Raw genomic sequence first — 22,298 nt, 5'->3', positions numbered from 1 at the left:
ATCATAAGAATACTATTTTAAAATATGATCATTAATATTTTAAACCATTATTACTATAGGAATTGAATTTTGTCCAATTAAATAAAATCACATTAACAAGTCACTAATTATTCAATTAATTATTAAACTTTTTTATAAAACATGGGCCCACCCTTGCACAGTAGCTTTTGCAGTTGTCTCACTACATATAAGGGTGGCTCCCCTGTTTCTCTTTGTTTCGCCCTGCCTGGCTCCCTCCGCTCCCCTGGAAACCATTAGCCAATCATTTATTCTCCTTCTCGTGGATGCGCCAATATGAGAAGACCTCTCAAACATTCACCTAAACACTTCCATAAACATGATTTCTTCGATGCCTTACCAGACGACCTCGTCCTCTTCATTCTCTCAAAGCTCAGCCACACTGCTTCTTCTCCTTCTCAGTTTATTACTGTTCTGTTAACGTAAATTCCACTGTTCCAACATTCATGAAAGTTCTAACTTTTTTGTTTTGGGTTTTCATGCTTAATGGAACATAATGGATTTTCGTCTTTTCCAGATGCAAGAGACTGAACCAACTGGGTTTGAATCGACTGGTATTATCCAGAGCCGGCGAAAAAATATTTGCGGTGAAAGCCAAAAGCTGGTCTGAAGATGCCCATCGGTTTCTCCGGCGATGTGTTAGTGCTGGCAACGTCCATGCTTCATATACTCTCGGAATGGTCAGTGTGTATCATCAATCATATCCAGCCGGAGAAGGAGAAAGAGATTTACTGAATTATTTCTTGTAATTTGTTTGTTGCAGATCCGGTTTTACTGTTTAGAAAATCGAGATAGCGGGTTTAAGCTTATCGCACAAGCGGCTACGAGATCTCACGCGCCGGCGTTGTACTCACTCGCGGTTATACAGTTCAACGGAAGCGGTGGATCCAAAAGCGACAAGGATCTCAAAGCCGGCGTAGCTCTGTGTGCCCGAGCGTCTCTTCTCGGCCATATCGACGCTCTTCGCGAACTAGGCCATTGCCTTCAAGACGGGTATGGGGTCACTCGGAACATCGCGGAGGGACGGCGCTTACTCATCCAAGCTAACGCGCGTGAGCTCGCTTTCGTCTTACGTTCCGTTTCCAAATCATTTCCCTCCCGGCTCCGCTCCTCCCTGCTGAAGGGGCGCCTCCACCCGCAGCTTGGGAACAACGCATGCCGAATGGAGTGGACTTATCCGTTGCTTAGTGATTACGGGTATAACGTCGCGGTGCCGGAGGTGCATCCGGCGAACAGATTCCTGAGGGATTGGTTCGAGTCGGGTCGTGGGGTGTTAGGGGAGGAGCTGAGACTGTGCGCGCACATTGGGTGTGGGCGGCCGGAGACACGGCCACACGAGTTCCGGCGATGCTCCGTTTGCGGGAAGGTGAACTATTGCTCGCGTGGGTGCCAAGCGCTAGATTGGAAGTTACGACACAAGGTGGAATGCTCGCCGGTTGACGCGTGGGTGGGGGAGAACGTCGGTGTCGGTGGTGGTGACGCTGTTAGAGGAGGAAATGGCGAAGGTGGTGCTGACGTGGTACATAACGGGGTGGCTCAGAACATGGAGGCTAGATGAAGAAGTAGATTTTAGCTTTTCTTTTTAATTAATTTATTTTTATGGTGTTTCAGTGTACAGACGGAGGAAGAAATTATTTCTTTTGGGAGCAACTCAATCACAGCTCCTTTTTGGCCAAAAAAAAAAAGTCTACAAAATCGAAAAAAGTGACTTTAGGTGTTAATACTCCTGCATATTTAAATATAATATCTGTCTATTTTAAATATAAAATATATTTTATAATATAAATTACACTATAAAATAAGTGTTATATATATTTTATAGATATTATACTTATAAATTTTATATTTAAAATTAAAGTAAAAGATGGGGTGTGGAGTACGACCTTGGCCTTGTTTTCATTTCTTGGGGAAGGGAAGGCACGTTGACGTTGAGATACATGCACCGATATTAAGGCCGTTGATTCGCCCCACCTGGTCAGTGGGAAATGCCAAATATGGAATAGTGTTACAAAGAAATGGTGATTTCTCCAGAAAATGCGGCTTGCAAATTTTTTGGTTCATGTTTCCAATAAACAAAGATAAAATTATAAATTAAAGAGTTAATAATAATTTACTCTCTTTTAGTTTTATCCCTGTTTAATGTTGGATCACAAGAAAGAAGAAGGGTGAGTCAGATTAGAGGGTCAAAGTTAAAAAAAAAAAAAATTCAAGTGACATTTTGGTCTGGATATTTAAGGTGAGAAATTTTTTCATATTTAATATGACGGCTGATAACGAATATATTGCCGATCTTTATTGATCTAAGGAAAAAAGCTAGATTTTTTTTAATTAAATTTTCAAATTTTTTTTAAAAATAGATGTAAATATATTAATTTGGTGGAATTAGTTAGAACTTGACAAGATTTTAAAAAGACTTAGGATGCCATCGAGAACTCCACAGGTAACAAATAGTACTCATCTAGTTTTTAATATAAGATCTATTTAATTAATTTGATTAGATTAAGAAAGTTAAATAAGTTAGTTAATTATAAAAAATATGACATATTTTTTTAAAAATACCATAATCATCTTTCTTAATATCTTTCCTCTCCTACTTACTTGATTATGGTTGATGGAGTATCTATAGAGGTAATTTATACAAAAATTGATAAATATAATAAATAGGTCTTATATTTATGACCAAAATTAACTTAATAATTATGTCTTATATTAAGGACCGAAAGAGTATTATTGTTTGAGAGTTATTACAAATAAAATAATGGAATGAATTATAAACTAGTCGTTCTAATATTACTCTTAAGAGTTAAGATCTTTTTTTTTTTTGGACGGGAGTTAAGATTTAATTTAGATAGAAAGGTGCCGATAAAATTTTATTATTATAGTTTTCTCAGTCTAATCATAACTTAGATTAGGAATAGCATTTCATGTAAATTTTATCCATAAATTAGATTAGAAATAACATGTAATTTTTATCCCAATTATTTTACATTTTAACTTTTATAGTACTTATTATATCCATGAACTCGGTGTTGCATGCCTGCTTTGTTAAACATATTTATTCAAAATCCAATTTTCATAGCATATTGTAAATATATTCAATTTCACGCACATTTCATATTTACATTTTAGAAAAATTAATCTTTTAGTCCTTTAACTTTTAATTTAATTATAACCTTCCAATATGATTTGACTTTTCGCTCGTTTACGTGGAGAAGGAAAAGAAACGAAATGTAAATAAGAAGTGAATGAATGTTACGGGTAGAAGAAGAATAGTCTATACTAACTTTTATGTTTAATATAAGAATTAGTTTGATACTCAATTTAATTTTAAATATAAAATTTTAATCTATTATATCTGTCATATTTATCTATTTTTTTAAAGATAATCCTTATAGTAACTGTATATGCTAAATGTTTTTTGTCAAATGATAATTTTAGTTAATACATATAACTAGCAATGATATTTTAGGAAAGACAACACATGTTTATTAGAAATAAATAATTTAACTAATTTTTTTAATTTATTTAAATTAATTAACTAATTCTTAAGGATCAGAGTTAATATATGGGTAAGAAAATTAGGATAAAGGGGAGAAAAGGACGTGGGAAAGTGAAAGGAAAGGAAATGCTGGGAGAAATAGAGGGAAAGATTTGGGAATTAATCAGTGAAAAAGGAGGCTCTGCTTTTCGTGTTTCTTGGAATCCAAATTGAGTGGAGACTTTAATACATACTATCACTCTCGCCCACGAATTGTGCCCTAAGTTATTCATCTTGTCCCTCTTCCTCCCTCTTTCTTTCTTTTTCACTTTACTTCTTTCTTTCATTATTCATTAAACCACACCTTTTATTTCTCCTCCACACACACAACATTAAATGTATTTTTACATAATTTAATACGCGTTTCTACGTTTGATTATTGAGTTTGATTTATTTATTACTTTGTCTATCAATTAGCCTAATTTTTGGTGTTTCCCTTTAAAGATGAACACGATCAGTAACAATCTTTTTTTTTTCTTTTCCTTTGGGTAGAATCAATTAGTTTTTTTTTTTAGATCGGAATTGATAGTTGTATTATAGTTATTAAAAAAAATAGTTGTATTCCACTAGGATTTGGATCACCCCATCACTTTAGCTAAACGTGTCAATTACTCAATTATCAAATGAGATGACATATAAAAAATATAAACAAGAGGTATAAAAACATCAATGTTTAGGGAAAAGAGACGAGGAGTTATTTTATGCTCAGGACGAAATATGTTTTGTGAAAAAAGTTAATTTGATCATTAAAAAAGATTAATATAATTTTTGGTCTCTCAAATTTATTCTTATTTTGATTTTGGTCTCTCAGATTTTAAATCATAGGTTATGATCCATCGAGTTTCTTTTTATTTAAAATATTAGTTCCTATAATTTAATAAAAATTAGACCATTTTACCCTTAAAGAACCAAATCCCATTATTTAAAACTTGAGGAATTAAAATCAAAATAAAGATAAACTTAAGCGACCAAAGGATTATATTGACCCTTAAAAATAAATAACAAGATACGATGTTAATGAACTATCATAATTTTATTTCTTAAACTTTTTATATTTTACACATACATCCATACATACATATATTAGGCTCAAATTTTATACCTTGTTTAAGAAATATGGGATTTTTCTCTATTCAATCCCATTTTGATTCGCGGTGTTTAAATGAATTTTAAAAATAAACAGCGTGAAAACATGAGCAGCAGAGATATCTTTTTTTTAAAAAAAAAAAAGTCAGGAAGTTGAAAAGTGGGCTTGGTGGAGCATTATTAGTGGGTTGAAAAAGCCCATTGGGGGGCTTCCGACCATTTTCAAAGGAGAAATGTCACGGAACTGAACAACGTGGCCGCCGCATATCGCGGAATGTCATGAATCTGTTTGTGAAAAATCACATTTGAGACTAATGACATTAAAATTAAAAAGTTAAAAGGATGTGTTTAAAAAAAAATTAATAAATCAAAGTACTCCTCCGGTCCTTAATATAGGATCCAATTGTTGAGTTGGTTTTAGTCATAAATATAAAACTCATTTCTCATATTTATAAATTTTCTCTAAATTACCCCTGTAGATACTTCCTCAATCATAATCAAATAGAAGAGGGAGAGAGGTATTAAGAAAGATGATTATGGTGTTTTAGAAAAAATGTGTCGCATTTTTTATAATTAACTAACTTACTTAACTTCCTTAATCTAATTATATTAGTTAAATGAGTCTTATATTAAGGATCGGGGGAGTATATAAAATTAGAGGACTAATAGTTTAATGCGAAGAAGGAGACAATGAGGGAGATTGGTTTAGGGGTAAACTGGTCATATATTTTGGCTTTCATAGAGTGTTTTTGAATTCCGCTTGTTTGCATTTTGATGGAGTTGGCTTTCAGCCTTTCAACTGTGCGCGTGTGTTTTTAATTAAAACAACAAAGGGTTACAGTGTAAATTTATTTAAGAAGTTTTCATTTAGGAGCGCTGGGTATTTAAAAATTTTTTTAAAAACAAATTACCCTGAGAGTTTAAAATCATCGTAATATTGGCCCTGCCATAAAAAATGTTGATGGTCAACATTATGTATTTTCAAGGTAAATTTAAATTTTCAGGATAAATTTGTTCTAAAAATTTTTTTTTGATACCCAGAGTTCTTAGGTGAAAACATTCAAAACAAATTTACATTTTAACCCAAAAATAAATATTAATAATATGATATCGCAAGCAAGAATGAACCTATAACTTTTTCACTCATGGAGAAGCTTTCATGCTATTAAACTACATCACTAGCAAAGAACTGTGCTTAATTTCTAACCCATGAAATAAGTAATCCCTTGACTTCCAATTTCTTGTAGTCGAAGGATACCTAAGAAGGCATGACTTCATGTTTTTGACTTTGTTGAATGGTTGAGCTTAGCACGGTGGGCATTGATGAAGACTCCCACTAATTAAATTCTAAAGTGGCATCATTCATTTGAGCCCAGCCCCAATAATAGAATTTCACTGGGGAGTGAAGGATGCCATGATTGAGATCCAAGATCATCACAAGGATTGCCTAATTTCCATCTCAAATGATGAGCAACTCAGACATGAAATAAGACACTTTCTCGGAAGGAACGATGATTCTAAGTTCACCTTTACCCTTAATATTATTGGCAAAAGGAGACCAACACAATGAGTGCCCTCTTATTAAATCAATCCCATCCAACCCAGAATTGCGTGGGATTGTTGTGTCATAATCAATATTAAGTTAATTAGTGTTCATTCACTATTAATTAAATGAATTTTGTGCCATAACAACTAGCTTTACAAATTTATAATACGTGTGTTTGTAACCAAAAAAAAAATTTTAAGTGAAAAGTATTTGATAGTATAATTTTGAAGTGAGGAAATAAGTAAATTTTGTATACATCACTCTTGAATCAAAGTTACTTTCACATTATTTAGTTAAAACTATATTTTGAGCAGAACCAACACATTGGATATCTGACAATAAACGCACAAGAGACTAGACAACATTGCATTATCAATCAAATAATTTATTTACTTTGATTAATGTACTAAAATGAGATAAATTTTACATCAAGCATGATACTCCTCCCATCCTTAATATATGATATAATTGTTGACTTAATTTTGATTCTAAATGGAAGATTTATTTATCATATTTATCAGTTTTTTCCCTAAATTATTGTTATCGATATTATCTCAACCATAATTAAGTATGAAAGGGATAGAGAATATTAAAAAAGATAACTATAGTATTTAAAAAATAGGTAAATTATTTTTTAAATCTAATCAAATTAGATAAATAAATTTTATATTAAGAAAAATATGAGTACCACCGTTGAATTAAACTAAAACCATGTAAATTGGCAATCTTATCTCTCACAAAATAAGAGGCTGCGGTGCCCTCAACGCGCGATAGCCTACCCGCCACTTTCCACCGTTAACCTCATCTCTTCTCATCAAACCCCTCCATCACCAGTCACCCTCACTCCACTCTCTCTCAGCTCCGAATCAATGGCGTCTCTACGCCAGACCCCAACCTCACTCCAATCCAATTACTCTCCACTCCCCAGAAACTTCGTCTCCTCGAAACCCCTCCTCAACCTCTCGTTCTCCGCCTCTAACGTTCCTTCTTCTCTCCAACTCAACTTCGCCGCCGCCGTCGCCGCCACTGGCCGCCGCTCCCATGGCGGCGTTCTCGGAGCTAAGATGGTTTCTAGCGCCGCCGCCAGCTACGCCCTCGCCCTCGCCGACGTTGCCAAGGCCAACAACACCCTTGACTCTACAACTGCCGATATCGAGAAAATCGAGGAAATCTTCGCGGACCCTGGGGTATTCTCCTTTTTCAACAACCCTACCATAGAGACAGAGAAGAAGAAAAAGGTCGTGGAGGAAATCGCTACTTCCTCCAGCTTGCAGCCTCACACTCAGAATTTCCTCAACATTCTGGTGGACGCGAAGAGGATCGATCTGATCAAGGATATAGCGAGGGAGTACGAATTTGTGTACAACGATTTGACGGACACGGAGCTCGCGATCGTGAGCTCGGTGGTGAAGCTGGAATCGCAGCACTTGGCTCAGATAGCGAAGCAGGTTCAGAAGCTGACAGGTGCAAAAAATGTGAGAATTAAGACCTTGATTGATCCAAGTTTGGTGGCTGGATTCACAATCAGGTATGGGAATTCAGGATCTAAGTTGATTGACATGAGTGTGAAGAAGCAACTTGAAGAAATTGCTGCTCAGCTCGATTTGGGCGATATCACGCTCAATGTATGATGAGCTTTTCTTGGTGGAAAAAGTTCCATCGTGAATAGTTCGATTCAATTTTCGCTGCTTTAATAAACTGTCAAGGGTGTAAAAGATTCTTGCGGTAGCATACATATATCCGTGTGTGTGTGTGATTTTAATCTTTGGTGAGTTTGAATTTGGAATTGGAATTGGAGTGTGGTGACTCGTGAGAGCAATTTTTGTGTTTCGACTCTTGGACACAGATGGTTCTGCAAAAATTCTTCAGAAAGTGAACAGAAAACATGATTCTTCAAAGCAAGCTTTTAATCTATGTTTACAATTTTGGGTGAACTCTGCTCGAATCCTCACAGGGCAGAAAACGCTGAGGATCAAAGAGCTGATGGATAATTAGATGAATATCAGTGAATTGCTAGGGTGCTTTGAGGATTCAGTTCGAATTGACATGTCATGCTATGTTCTTCTGTTCTCCGAAATTCCTACAGAAGGTTGACCGCCTGCGAATTCCCACGGAGTGGAGCTCTGATTTGTAATATACTCGTAGTATTGATAGCAAATCACATTGATATAATTTACCGCAAAATCTTACAGAAGAGCTAATCTTATCGGGTCTAATTAGTGATATATTAAATCTATATTTCAATCCCCTAACCATAACATCATTAACATGGTTAATCTCAAATGATGTTTCTTCTCGATCATTGTTATTTTTAAAAATTTAACTTAATATATTAGTATTTAAGAATTTGTTGTAAATACTTATGAATTTTAATATCAGTTTTTTTTTGGTAATAGCATTAGGCTTAGAAAATTTTAAAAAAATTATAAAATTGAGATATTAAAATAAAATTTTATGAGAAATTAAAAAAGTTAGAGATGTATTTTTGCTTATCAATTCATAGTCCATGTCTTCATAAGTCATAAGTCTCGAGGGTCTGCTTAGTACGAGAAAAATAGCAAAAAAATTAAAATTTTTTAAAATAAATTTTATTTACAAAATTAAAGAAGTGAGGTTTTAAAATTTTAATAGGAAGAAGTTGTAAGATAGAAGAATAATAAAAAATAATTAAAAACTTTTAATTCTGTTTTTTAATTTTTTAAATCTAACCTACTAAAAAAATTTTTTCCCTCCTTCCTGATAAGAAAGCTACTATTCAATTAATCGCACTCCCCCTTACTTCAAAAAACAAATACAATGTACATGTGAATTTTTTTGTTGTAGACATAAGTATCTTCCTATTAGAGGTAATTATATTCGAGGTACTATCAAGTGCTAAATATGAGTATTTCTCTCAATGAAGATTTAAATTTTAGTTTACCATATTATTAAAGACTAGTTGCTTTAACTAAATCTGTACATGTTAATTTTTATTTCTAATCAAGTGGGTTAAGGCTGGTCACACCGTCCATTATCGGTCTTCTCCCAAGCCCAAACTCGTAACTAGCGCGTATGAGTCCGTATGGCCATGCCCCTTTGAGTCCAGTGGGGGTGGGGGGGGGGGGAACCTCTTAGACATGAAGTTTTAGCGTCAAATCCAAATGAATATACTACTTCCGATCCTAATTATAAGAGCCAATTGATTAATTTAAGGAGATTAAAGAAGTAAGTTGAGTTAGTTATTTGCCCTAAATAGGTGTTGTATTTCCTAAAATATCCTTGCTAATCAAGTGTATTGACTAGAATTCTTATTATTAGAAGGGTTACTTTGGAAAAAAATATATAAATATGAGAGATAAAGTATATTGGGGTCTTATATTTAAGACCAAAATAAAAGTCAAATAGGGTCTTATATTAAGGACCGGAGGTAGTATATAATAAAAAAAATTCTTCTTTAAGATAACTATTTTTAATTGATTTTGACAATATTCGGATTTACTCTATGGAAAAAAAAGACTTGAACAACAAAACTTACATTTTAAAAAAGGGAAGAAAAATGCTTTCTTAGTATCAATGAAAGGATACTGGATACACTATAAATAAAATTAGAATATAAAAAATGCCAGTATCCAAGTTTTGATGATGACAAAGAAAATTAAATTTTTTTTTAGACAATTCCATTTTAAATCTTTCTTGTTGATAAGATTATTGATAATTTTCTTTATTGATAAGTTGTTCGATAAATTTGGTTTCATTTCTTGAAACAAGTCTTTTCATTAAATAGTTTTTGAGTGATTATTATTGATAATTTTGTTTATAAAAAAGGTTATCAATAACCAGCTTGAATTAAAGTATAAAACTGAGTTTCTAATAATCTTTTGTTGATAAGATTATCGATCATCCTGTTTATTGATAAGTTTTTTAATAACCTACTTAACTTGGATTATGAAATAGTTTTTTCTTATAATATTTATCCATAAGATTATTGATAAATGCTTTTATCGATAAGAATATTGATAAATTCGTAACCTTTACAAGTTTTAGTCTTTTAGTTTATCGATAAGTTTAGCAATAACTCTTTTCTTGATTCCTTTAAGGCACTTATGGATTAAGTTTTCAGTAGAAGTGTTTATGAACTTAGATTTTACCCACTTTAGTTTTCCTGTCTTTCGTATTTTATTGATAAGATGATCGGTAAGAGTTATCATCGATAAAATTCAAGTTTACTTCTTATTCTTTTTTCACCTTTTTGAACAATTATCTGTAATACATGACATAATTAATCATATATGATTAATAAAAATCTGATTATACGTGTGTATATATATATATATCTGTGTGTGGATATCACGGATTTTTACATCCAAATCAAAAGTATTCTAAAATTTTAACTCAGCAAGAGTCTATAAAATTGATACGTATTTTAATAGTTATAACTCAAAAGTATTCCAAAATTTTAAGACCACCATCTAAACTAAAATTATATAAACATATTAACTCTAATAGATCTAGCTATTTATAATAGATACAATATTATTTGTGAATAAAATTTTTTCATATAATACAACATTTAAACTTAAATAGATAAATTTATTTATTACCCAAAATTTAAATATTTTACATTAAAATCCCAATTATTTATTGTAGTATCATTTAAAATTTTTCCTCAACCCAAACAACTCCTTCAAATTATAAATAAATTTTAGTTTTATTTAACTTCGTAAAACTCAATTTATAATTTAAGTTTCAAGCTAAAAAAATTTCAATAATATATCTTTAACGTATTTAATATTACAATTGAAACTTCAATAATATATTAAATAACCTAGATAAATTATTTAACTTAAATTTAATCCTTATAAACATTTTATATGTCTTTAATAACAAAATTTTCAACTAAAATCTTAATTTAAAATTCTCAAAATAACCAATGAACAGATATAAATTGATTAAAATTCATTAATTATGTATCTTTAAATTTCTATAGTTATTTATTGTCAAAACTCTCTACTTTCTCTATACTCAAACTGCAAAATTTTCTCTAAACATTATAATAATACTATCGGTATAAAGCTCTAAATATATAGAAAATATTCATAAAGAAAATTTAATAAAAATAAGTATTTTTGTATATTTAAATGATACTCCCTCATGTTCAAAATATAAGCTGAGGTTAGTTCATTTACGTTTATCAAGAAATGAAATAAAAGTAGTTTAAAATAACAAATGTGTATGGAATATATATATTTTTTAAATATGCCCTTATTTATTGAAGCTTCTTTCTTCTATTCACTTTGTTTAAAATACTTTTCTCTTTTCCCATGTCTTGTAAACCAGTCACTTTTTGTAATTAATGCCATCAATAACCAAAAAAATTAAATGCATATGTTAGGGATAAAATTGAAAAATACTCTAAGAAATCGGAGAGATGATTGGGAGGGCCCTGAAGAAAGGAGAGAATTTGGGAGTTGGTTTGGAAGTGGAAGGGCCCTGAACGCATTAGAAATTTTCTATGGCTTGCGGGAAATGATAAGTTGCCGACCAATGCTCTAAGAAATCGCCGATGGGGAGCAGAAGGGAATTGTCAGTTTTGTGGGCAATGGGAGAGTTCTCTACATGTACTGAGGGACTGCCAAGTAGCTAAGAAGATTTGGAAGGAAGTTGGAGATAATCAAATGCAAAGAAACAGCCAGAACATCAAAGTATGGTTGCTAGAGAATTTAAATAAAAGCAAAGAGATCAAAGGTTTACCTTGGAATATACTCTTTGGAGTAACGTGTTGGTCCTTATGGAAGATGAGAAACATGAAGATCTTCAATCCCCAAGGAATTCGTGATCTTGCTGACAGGCAGGTGTGGTTAATCCTGAATTTTGTGGGCAAATTGCCTCTGCCAAGGGGTTGGGGACGAACATTGAGGTGGAAGAGGAAGATGATAGTGGTGAGGAGCAAAGATGGGAGGTACCAGATGAAGGCTGGACCAAGCTAAACACTGATGGAGCATGTAGAGGGGAGCAAGGAATTGCTGGTTGTGGAGGAGTGTTGAGAGACTCCGAAGGAAGGTGGATTGCTGGTTTCTCTGCTCGAATTGGAAGTTCTACGGCAGAAGAGGCGGAAAGTTGGGGAATTCGAAGAGGTCTGGAGTTGGCTTGGAATCTCGGGTTGAGAAAGATCCAGATTGAAACAGATGCGTATGAAGTGGTAAGAAAACTGAAAGGAAAGATGAAAGAAGGAATCTTTATAAACCAGTTGTGGGCTCAAATTTATGAGTTGATGAACAGAAGATGGGAAGTTAAAGTTTACTGGATAAGGCGATCTGCGAACACTTGTGCAGATGTCTTGGCTAAGTTAAGCTTTGGAATCAATGAGGAAGTGCAGATCTAGAGAGAAGTTCCTCTGCAAGCCTTTGAAACTTGGGAGACGGATAGGTTGCGAGGTGGAAGAGTTCGGCTTGATGAAAGTGTTGCAGAGGGAAGTGCTGATGCTGGATAGTGAGATGTTGTTTTAATGGGTGTGGGCCCTCGTTTTCTACCAAAAAAAAAATTGAAAAATACTCATTAAATGGTTAGAAAAATTTGAAATATTATCTTATAAAAAAAAAAAAAACCAAGCCCATCAACCAAATATTAGCTTATATTTCAAACCGGAGGGAGTATTTAAGTATTGTCTTATCTTTTAAACACTAGGCACCTTGCAACTCAGCCTTTTGCTCGTTCTCTCTTGCTCTGCCTCACTCTCTCTTTCTCTTTCTCTTCTCTTGGGAGAATACTTGGTTGTGAGGGAATATTTAATACCTTTACATTTAATTCTTATCCTCAAATTTCTTCACCCTATCAACTCTATCTCCCTCCTTAAATGACCTCCTCCCTCGTTTTTCCCTTCTTAATTAATAATCTCAAATTAACTTATAAAATTTTGCAGTAGGAGCTAACTATCACTGGCCATTGGAAGAAGGTCTACAAAAACTTCAAATTCTGAAAAAGGTTAAATTCTTCTTCTGGCAAGTTATCTATGAGAGACTCCCAACAAATTTCCTCAGAGCTCACAAAGGAGTAGAGATCAATGACGAATGCCCTTTTGAGTGCCAAAAAGAAGAGAGTATTTTACATATTCTACGTGATTGTGAGATGGCTCGAAATGTGTGGGTCAAGGTTGTTTTGATTTGCAGGTGTGGATAAAATTTAATTTCAGCAAGGAACTGGCAAAGGAGGGATTCAATAGATGGCCATGGAGGAGAGTCTTTTGTTACCTATGTTGGTTACTTTGGAAGAATGGGTGCAGTGGAGTCACGTACGGAACCAGAATTCAAGTTGCAAGTATCACCCATGCTCGCTTATACCACATGATGGAATCCTCGGAGGGTAGCAAATGCAAACACCAGATTTTTAGAAGCATAATTGGAACGAATGACACTTGGGAACCACCTAAGGAAGAATATGTTAGACTTGATGTAGATGGATTTGTCATCATTGGACAACAAGCTGTGTGTGGAGGCTTAATTAGAGATTCACAAGGTCATTGGATTGGAGGCTTCCAAAGAAAACTTCATCACATTCCTTCGACAGCCGCGGAGGTATGGGCGATACTAACAGGATTGGAGGTATGTAGACAGTATGGTATCCCCAAGGTTAAAGTGTACTTTGACTTGCTAGAGGCAATTTATCTCATCATGAACGACTGTGGTAACTATAACTTCCTGGGGCCAAAAATTAATTTAATCAGAAGTATGATTTATTCAGATTGGGAGGTTGAGATCCACCATGCTTCGAGAGAGTCCATGAAATGCGCTGATTATCTGGCAAAGGAGGTTCATCATTTGGAGGAAGACTTCAAGGTCTTGTAGCAACCACCAGTGGGCTGCGTTCCATTCTTGACTTTAGATTCTATGTAGACATAGGATTCTAAATGCCTGTTTTGTTGCAAACTCAAGACTTTGTCTTGCCCAAAAAAAAAACCTCTAGCTTTTTCACTGAATTCATGGGAAAGCTGGTTCTTTTTTTTTTTTTTAATTTAAAAATTTAACTTAACTTAAATAATATTTTTTAATAATAATTTTTTATTTTATTTTATTTTATTTAGAAATAATATTTTCTAAGAATTCTCCTTTTTTATATTATTATTTTTAATAATTTTTTATATCAAAAATAAAAATCAGGCTGTTACATTATCGATAAGATTATTAATATTAGTAATTATCGAGTTTCTTATCAATAAACATACTTTCAATTCAATAATAATCCCTGAGCTAACTAAGGTTTACAATAAGAGGAGAGTAACAAGCAGGTTGGGTAGTCCGAGACTTAACCCATAGCCTATCCATTTAATGTTACATGGGTACGGGCTAGCCTGTACCAGTAATCAACTCGTTTAAATCCGTTATAAACTGGTTAGGGATAAATGGGTGGGTTATATGAGTTATGAACTAACCCGCTTATTTATTATTATTATTTTTATTGAGAACTGAAAACTGCATTAAAAATTCAAGCTTATACAACTTAAAAACAAAAGACCATCTAAACCTTCATCAAAGATTCACCCAAACTCAAAAGATAGAGGTTGATCAAGGATACAAAAAAAAATTATAGAAAAATTCATAGCTATAAAGGCAGAATAATTTGTCAAAATTCCTTTTGATAGGAATTTTTTTTTTAAAAAAAGAGGAGGCAATTAATTGGAAAAAAATGAAAAATGTAAACTTGGAGGAGCACATAGGAATCGAACTAGTGTTAGTAGTTTCAAAACCCAACTTGTTTGCCATTTCACCAAGTGGGAGGAACACACAATGGGAGGAAACATTATTATTTTGTGAACAAAAAACATATTTTTTTTAAAAAAATAAAAGTGTATATAAGCCGGCACGTGCAGCCTGGGGGTGTACCCATAACCCACCCGTATAATGAGTAAGCCCACCCGTTATAGGCTGTTTTTGGGCAGGTTTAAATGGGCAAATTTCTATCAAGTTTGGGCGGCTTTAACGGGTTACGGGCTACTTGCTCAGCCTAGTTTATGTGTTTGAACTTTATTTTTTGTTCATCATTTAACTATTCTTACTACTCTTGTTTACTAATGACAAGTTTGAGCAAACTTAATACAGGAACAAATGCCCCAGCCGGAAAAATAATTTATCAAGCTACTTTTGTTAGAAACATTAAATGCTCTTCAATTATTACAAGCTACTAATGTTCTCAATCGGATTTTACAACGATAACATTGCTTTAAGTCTAATAGATAGTTAATGAGGATCAACTATAAATAGGCGAAGCATTCAATGGAGCAACGAACAAGAGAAGAGAATGAACAATTATGCTGTCGAATTTATTTTGTTTTATTAAGCTCATCAATTGTACTTTAGTGTTTATTTATTACTTTGTGAGAGAAATATACTTAAACATTTATTACTCCTTTGAAAATTACTTAAACTTGTGGAAATCTTGAGTGGGTTGTAATTTTACGGGAAGTAAAAAGAAATGATTAAGAGTGATCAATTACTATACTGTGGCGCCAAGAGCCTATTTATAAATCTTGGAGTATAGTTGAACTCTTAAAGAGCTTATAAAGACTGAGTGTAGGTCAAGTGGTTAAGAACGAACCAGTATAAATTACTATGTGCATCTTGATTTATCTTCTAGCTTAGTGGTATCCTTCTAACTCAATCTCCTTTAGTTCACTATTAGTGTTTTTAAGTTTAAAAATTTTATTTTCACCCAATTCATCTCTCTCTTAGTGTACTCTTATTCTAACAAAAAAAAGATAATATTAGAATGTTAAATATGCTATAAATAAGATTATAGTGGTGGATGCTAATTTGTTCAAGATACTTTGTATTGTCTATTTTAATTAAGTATAGACTAAATTATATTTTTAGTCCTTTAACTTTACACAAAATTTTATTTTGGTCCCTTAATTTTTAAAAAGTAAACTTTTAGTCCTCAAACCCTAAAATTATTTACAAAAAAAAATGATAATATTAAGTTCTTGAATGTTGATAAAATATTACGAAATACTAACATATTAAGTTTAATATTCAAAACAATCATAATTGTTGCAAAAAATTATCATTTAAGGCTAACAATTTTGGGATTAAATGACTAAAAGTATACTTTTTAAAGTTAAGAGACCAAACTAAAACTTTACGTAAAGTTAAAGAACTAAATGTATACTTTAGGCTTAAGTATAAAATGCATAGAATCCCTTAACGACAGGGAGGTCCAGTACTGGAAACAGTAGCAAGCGCTGTCGTTTTACCCCCCCCCCCCCCCAAAAAAAAAAGCCCCCCTCTAATTAGCTGAGCCGGAAATGCTGCTGTTGTTTTGGTTCGCAGTTGTCGCGGCGGAGAGCAAAATGGCGGACTCTGCGGCGGAGGGAGCCCCGGAAGCGCCCATAAACTCCGGTCCGAACCAAACTGACCATAGCGAAGAATGGGAAACCATGGCTCGAGCTTGGCTTTCTTCTTTCCCTGAGGCTGAAGAAGTCACCATGGCCGAGGTCGAAGCCTGGATCGACTCCAACCATGATTCTTTACCCGAGGGCCTCAAATCCATGCCTCGTTCTGATCTCTGTCACAGGCTTATTTCCATTCAAAATTGCATGAGATTCCCCCCTCAGGTGCTGCTTTCTACTTGCTTCCCCTTCCCTTTGCGGTGTTCCAGCTTCGAATTGCGCTCGTTATTAAATTTTCAATCCATTTGCGTGCTTGAGTTTTTTTGTAACATCCTCAGTAGTATGCTATTACCGTATTCTGTTTCTCGTCATTTTTGTGGCCAGGTCAGCCCATGGAGAATTGGAGAGTTAGTGAGTAAGAAATATTAAGGGAGTGTTTGGATAGAAACCAAACCATGGGTTCAGAAGTGCTTTTACGGATTACGAAGTAAATATGTGGAGGAGGTTACCTCGTTTTGCGGAAAAGTGCTTTTGAAACCAAGGTTTTGGAACATCCAAACAGGCCCTAAATGTGGTTTCTGTCGCATTTTGGATGTGCTTGTGGGTGACACGTGCAATTAATGTTAATCCTGTGATTAACGTTAAATTTTAAATTGGAGCTTTTTCTTAGGTGCCAGATAGGCGCAATATCCTGAAAATATAAACACATTAGAGGATTCTCTAGACTACAAGAATGGGATAACCCTCATGTGAACTTTCTTCCTTTCCCTGGCTGATGTTACTTTAGTTCAATTTGTGTCTTTCCCGGTTCCGCTACCAAATCTTGGAATAAGTTGACATGTTACAGCTTTTTAGGAGGTTCTTATATGCAATAATGTGGTAAGTAATAGTCATGCTTAACCTGGTTCCACTTGTAGAAATTCTACGTTCAGAAGACTAGAGATGAGAATAATCTTGCTTGATAAATGGGAAAACCGGAGTTGAAGGTTTCCATTTAGCAGTATCACTTTTTAATTGATGGTGATCAACGGAGATTGTATTGGTGCCTTTGAATTTATGAGGGAAAGACTAACTTATGAAGATTACAACTTAAGAAACATTTGTCTTGTCCCACAAATTAGAGTTTTTCTTTCCCTTTCTGTGTGCAAAATAGAGTAAGTGGATAACAAGGTCCATGGATATAGGCATGGTCTGTAAAAACTAGGACCTTCTGTGCGTGCATTTTTGTTTAATTATATGCAATTATGCATATTATTTTATGACAACAGAAGATTGTTTGGATATAAAGACATTATCTAACTTTTTAAGAATGGTTGGTCTTGTAAGACGAGGTTATTTCAACAATAATAGAAGGAAACAAGGTGCCTATAAAGCACCTTATGCAGTTATTCTTCATTTAAGAATATGGGCTTTTTCATTGTTTTCTGGTCATATATATTTAACATTCTTCATACCATGGTGGAAAATTTTGAATAAATGCATAAACAATAAAAAGGTACCTATTAATTATTAACACCTGACACTTTCTTGTCGTTCAATGTGGCAGGAAAAGGAGGCAAATCAGCTTGATATTCCACATGCTCGATTTCAGCGCACAGATCAATGGATACCAGTTTATTCATGGTTGGAGACATTGGATAAGGATGAAGTGGTTAAGTCCAAAGAGATTTCTGATTGGCTAACTGAAAACCCTAAGGTCCAAGAGAAGTTGTGTTCAAGGCATTCTCGATATCATTTGATGCACTATATCAAAAAATGCCATTTAAAGATACTAAAGAGAAGGGAAAAGAAGAAGGTACCAAATTTTTTCCCCTTATCTTGCTAGTCCTCATGTTTTTCTTTTGGGGTCTTTGAATTTACAGTTCAATCTGTACCGTGAACATGCGGCGAACTTTTATGCCGTGGGTGTCTATATTCAATCTCAAACAAAGTACTCGTTATAGTTTTTGATTTATATATTTCACATCAGCATTAAAATGACTTAATCTTTGAAGACGTAAAATTGTTGATAACTGGGAATCTGCTTATACATTTAGAGTATCTTTTACTAATTGCATATTTGAACAGGTTTTAGATCAGCCTGACAAGGATGCTTCACTGAAGGTTCAGAAAGATGTGCCGATGAAACACTCGGCCCCACTTCCATGTATGTTTATTTGTCTTAACTTCTCATTGCATATCTTTCTTCAACAATTTAGAAAAGAATGTTCGCTTCACTTTCCATCCTATTGAACCTTATGCCCCCTATCACTGTAGTAATTGCCAAGCAAAAACTGGCACATTTTTTCGAAGTAACTTATCTGGCAGGATAATGCTGACACCTTATCTTTAAGGGAAGGGTAGAGAATAGAAGGGAGGGGATGATATTATTGAAACGGCAATATGCAGACACCCATAAATGTTATGAGTGTGCAATCAATTTGGTTCTTATTTCATAGTTGCAGTTTGGGCAGCTACCCTGTTTATTTGTGGTGATTATACCTGAGATCATTCCGTCTTGCCTTCTTAGCTGTCTTTCTCCCCCCTTGTGTGTGTGCATGTGCGTGTTTAAGCAAGCTTGTTCCGGTTTGGCCCCAAAAAAAAAAAGAAAAAAAAGCAGCTTGTTCTGGAATGTAGTTCTTTTGAGTTCATTTCTTTTGACTGGATTGGGAATATTGATTACAGTATATTTTTAGGATTGGGAATTTTGGGCGAAGCATATTTCCTTTCTTCCGGCCATCCCATTTCCATTTTTAGTTCCTTTGCAGGCATAAGCTGTTCTTCTGAGTTTTGGATATCATATGTCTAATCCCGTTGCTGAGCCTGCGTTATCTTCAAAATGAGCGTCTTTTGAACTACGCAGGTGTTACGGGAAATAGTTTAACTAAATTCTGTTAATTATGCTTAATTTTTGAAGAAAAAGTACAGCGTAATTCTGTAGTCCTATACCTTTTAATGGCTAAGCTTTCTCACCGTTAAGTCTGACGTGTTATTGATCCTCTACTTATGTTGCAGGTAGTTCATTAAACAATATTCCCAAAGATAGCGACTTGTACATTACCAAAAGAAATGAAGCTTATCGCAAATATGAGATGTAAGTCAACTTGTGGGTCCTTTCTCTTCAGCTTGCATCTTAGAGGAAATTTCTTTGTTAAACCCAATCTGAAAATTGAGACTCACGTCTTATACTTCGTGTTTTTATCTTTTGAACAATTGGTTTGGTCTGTTTCTCTTTTGCGCACAAGATCTGGCAAAACAACCCATAACATCATTATAAAGTAATAAATCTTTATCTTGACGGGTTTTCAGTTTAGTGGAGTTGGAGAAGCTGCTTTCCCCAACAATCTCTAAGCTTTCTGAGACAAAGTGAAGCAGACAGAGAAACTTAAAACCATTGACGTTCGAAGGCAAATCCTCCAGCTGCTTCGCTCTCTCTGCATCATTTTGACGGAAACAACGTTGCCTCTTCAGAGTGCTTACTGATCATCACATCAGCCGCCGCATTGTTCATAGAATCATAGTCATAATGAGCATTGCTTTAAGCTTTTATTATGTCTTCAATCATAGCTATTTAGATTTGGAAAGAGTTCAGGCTTAATATTTAGGTTTTGATTATTGAAGTGTTTTCTTTTTCTTTTTTTTTCCCAAAAAGCATAAGAGTGACAAGTATACAGTGTTTAAAATTTTTTTTTTTTAATTTCCTCTAAATGATTTTAGTCATTAAAAAAATCTCAATTCATAGATATATATGTTTAATATACAATATATAAAAAGACAAATTATTCATAATTCATAAATTATAAATAATGCAGTTTACTTTAAATTTTATGTTTGTAAGGCAACTCATTAGTCTCAACTATTAATTATTTTTAAAAATAAAAATTAGAATGTCATTAGTATATTAATAATGAGTCTGACATCTCCGTACCTCAAGCTCGACATATATGTCGCATGACAAGGGGAAAATGATTAAAAAATAAACTGAAAAACTGCTGAATCTTAAATCAGATTTTTTTCCCCTCGATATTTTAACAAGAAGTCAAATAACAATGAATCCGTAATTTGGGATTATGTAATTTTCATGTTTTTTCTTTTTCTCCATTCTCCCCATAATAAAAAGGTTCTTTGTGCATCATCAGATGGTTTGTATTTGTTCATCCATTTTCACATAATTTTAATAGTAATATTTTGTTGTCTGAACGTATAAGCCACATTTGAGTTGTGGATTAAAAGAAATTTTGGACCTATCATCAACGGGAAAATTGAGAATAAATCTTTCATTATAAATTTAATTAGTAAATGGTTCTTAAGATGATTGATTACATAAGAAAAGATTAGTTACACACAAAGAAAAGTAAGTTGCACGAAAAGAAAATGGTTTGCACAAAATATTATTTTGATATAAGAAATTAGTATGTATATAGGGAAGATAACTTACATATAAGAGAATTTTATTTGCATAAAGATAAATTGAGTTGCATATCGTACAAAGAAAAATTATTGCATATAAAGAAAGATAAATTGCACGCAAAAAAAAGTTAAGTTGTACAAAGTCTTTAAGTTCCATTTACTAATTAATTTTTTAATGAGAAATTTATCCCCAATTTTCCTATCATCAACTGTATAAGCTTATAGTACATGCATATATTCGATGTGGACATTCATATCAATTTTCATTACTTTACACGTAATCAGTATATATAATTGCATTTCATCAAAAAAAAAAAGTATATATAATTGCAGAACAAATTAACGTGTTTGTGAGTGACTGTTATATTTATCATGTACAACGTAAATTGAATTAAAATAAACTGAACCTAACACCTTTCTTTCTTTGAGATTCGGCTGATTCAAGCAAAACAGATAAATTCTTCATGGGGTTCTAGGAAAGTTCTTAAATTTCCCCTGCCATGTTTTTGCCGAAGCCCTGCCTTCAATTATGAATGCCTTCAAGATTCAACGTAAATTCGAAAGTATTCCTGTTAGAAGAGTTTTAACTTTAAATATTTTCGGCTTGACAAGGATTAGATTCAAATCCAAAGTGACTTGAATTACTCAAAAAATATATATTCATAAAAATTGATGATAAGTTTTAGTTATTGAAAATGATTAATTTTTTTAAAAATCTGTTCATATTTAAACTTTTCAACATTATAAAATAAGTCCGCCATTAAATTAGACAATATTAATACCCTTTGATATGTATAGCATGTTTATTTGAAAGACGAAATGTAAAAACCAAACTATTTGGGTAATTTCGACAGAGATTAAATTTACAATAATTTGATGAATATAATTTGATATGGACATTCATATCAATTTTCATTACTTTGCACATAAGCATTAAGCAGCACTATATAATTGGTAATTACAGAACAAACGTTTGTGAACAACAGAGTCACTAGGAAGGACGACTTATATATATATATATATATATATATATATATATATATATATTCTTTTGCTTGTGTCAGAAAACTCGGCAAAACTTGATTTGTTTAATTGAAAAGAAATGTTTTAATCAATAAAATCTGCCTAATTAGCCAGCCAAACATTGAATGAAGAGCCTCCCGTCGTGGGAATGCGAATAATATAAGCCACAATCACTGCTAGACAGATGTTGACTATGTAATGTGTGTGTTAAAAAAAAAAAGAGTAAGAGAGATGCGTTTTTATGAAATATGATTTATGTATATAAGTTGATATGATATTATATAATGGATTTTATTTTTCAATTGGACGCAAATAAAATAAAAGCAAAGTATTGCATAACC

General features: G+C 33.3%; 3 protein-coding genes across 4 annotated transcripts; all 3 read left to right on the top strand.

The window, feature by feature from the left end:
- The first annotated feature begins 221 nt into the window (after window positions 1-221).
- On the top strand, window positions 222-1,757 carry LOC114723088 (F-box protein At5g50450-like). The gene is made up of 3 exons (XM_028909233.1): window positions 222-440; window positions 536-698; window positions 782-1,757. Exons 1-3 carry the CDS (start codon window positions 295-297, stop codon window positions 1,574-1,576), a joined length of 1,104 nt encoding a protein of 367 aa, XP_028765066.1. The 5' UTR covers window positions 222-294; the 3' UTR covers window positions 1,577-1,757.
- Window positions 1,758-6,953: 5,196 nt separating this feature from the next.
- Window positions 6,954-8,253, top strand: LOC114723090 (ATP synthase delta chain, chloroplastic-like). Its single transcript, XM_028909235.1, has one exon. The coding sequence runs from the start codon at window positions 7,058-7,060 to the stop codon at window positions 7,817-7,819; it is 762 nt and encodes a 253-aa protein (XP_028765068.1). The 5' UTR covers window positions 6,954-7,057; the 3' UTR covers window positions 7,820-8,253.
- An 8,209-nt stretch (window positions 8,254-16,462) lies between these two features.
- LOC114723171 (uncharacterized) lies at window positions 16,463-20,213 on the top strand. 2 transcript variants are annotated; one of them, XM_028909329.1, is made up of 5 exons: window positions 16,463-16,770; window positions 18,092-18,340; window positions 18,613-18,691; window positions 19,540-19,618; window positions 19,834-20,213. In XM_028909329.1, exons 1-5 carry the CDS (start codon window positions 16,507-16,509, stop codon window positions 19,892-19,894), a joined length of 732 nt encoding a protein of 243 aa, XP_028765162.1. In that variant the 5' UTR covers window positions 16,463-16,506; the 3' UTR covers window positions 19,895-20,213. The 2 variants fall into 2 exon arrangements, with proteins under 2 accessions (XP_028765162.1, XP_028765163.1); XM_028909330.1 differs by having other exon boundaries at window positions 19,839-19,889.
- The last annotated feature ends 2,085 nt before the right edge of the window (window positions 20,214-22,298 follow it).

This window comes from Neltuma alba, unplaced genomic scaffold (assembly GCF_004799145.2).
Source record: "Neltuma alba isolate B1F8T4 unplaced genomic scaffold, ASM479914v2 tig00012124_pilon, whole genome shotgun sequence".
NCBI lineage: Eukaryota > Viridiplantae > Streptophyta > Magnoliopsida > Fabales > Fabaceae > Neltuma > Neltuma alba.
Note: the sequence above shows the minus strand (reverse complement) of the source record. Positions and strands in the feature narration are given on the sequence as shown.

Excerpts from the sequence above, each read along its gene's own strand:
- LOC114723088 (XM_028909233.1), top strand. The coding sequence starts at position 295 with ATGAGAAGACCTCTCAAACATTCACCTAAACACTTCCATAAACATGAT. Across the intron at positions 441-535 it reads TTTATTACTGTTCTGTTAAC|ATGCAAGAGACTGAACCAAC; the intron begins GTAAATTCCACT and ends CGTCTTTTCCAG. Across the intron at positions 699-781 it reads CTTCATATACTCTCGGAATG|ATCCGGTTTTACTGTTTAGA; the intron begins GTCAGTGTGTAT and ends TGTTTGTTGCAG.
- LOC114723090 (XM_028909235.1), top strand. The coding sequence starts at position 7,058 with ATGGCGTCTCTACGCCAGACCCCAACCTCACTCCAATCCAATTACTCT.
- LOC114723171 (XM_028909329.1), top strand. The coding sequence starts at position 16,507 with ATGGCGGACTCTGCGGCGGAGGGAGCCCCGGAAGCGCCCATAAACTCC. Across the intron at positions 18,341-18,612 it reads AGAGAAGGGAAAAGAAGAAG|GTTTTAGATCAGCCTGACAA; the intron begins GTACCAAATTTT and ends ATATTTGAACAG. Across the intron at positions 18,692-19,539 it reads ACACTCGGCCCCACTTCCAT|GTAGTTCATTAAACAATATT; the intron begins GTATGTTTATTT and ends CTTATGTTGCAG.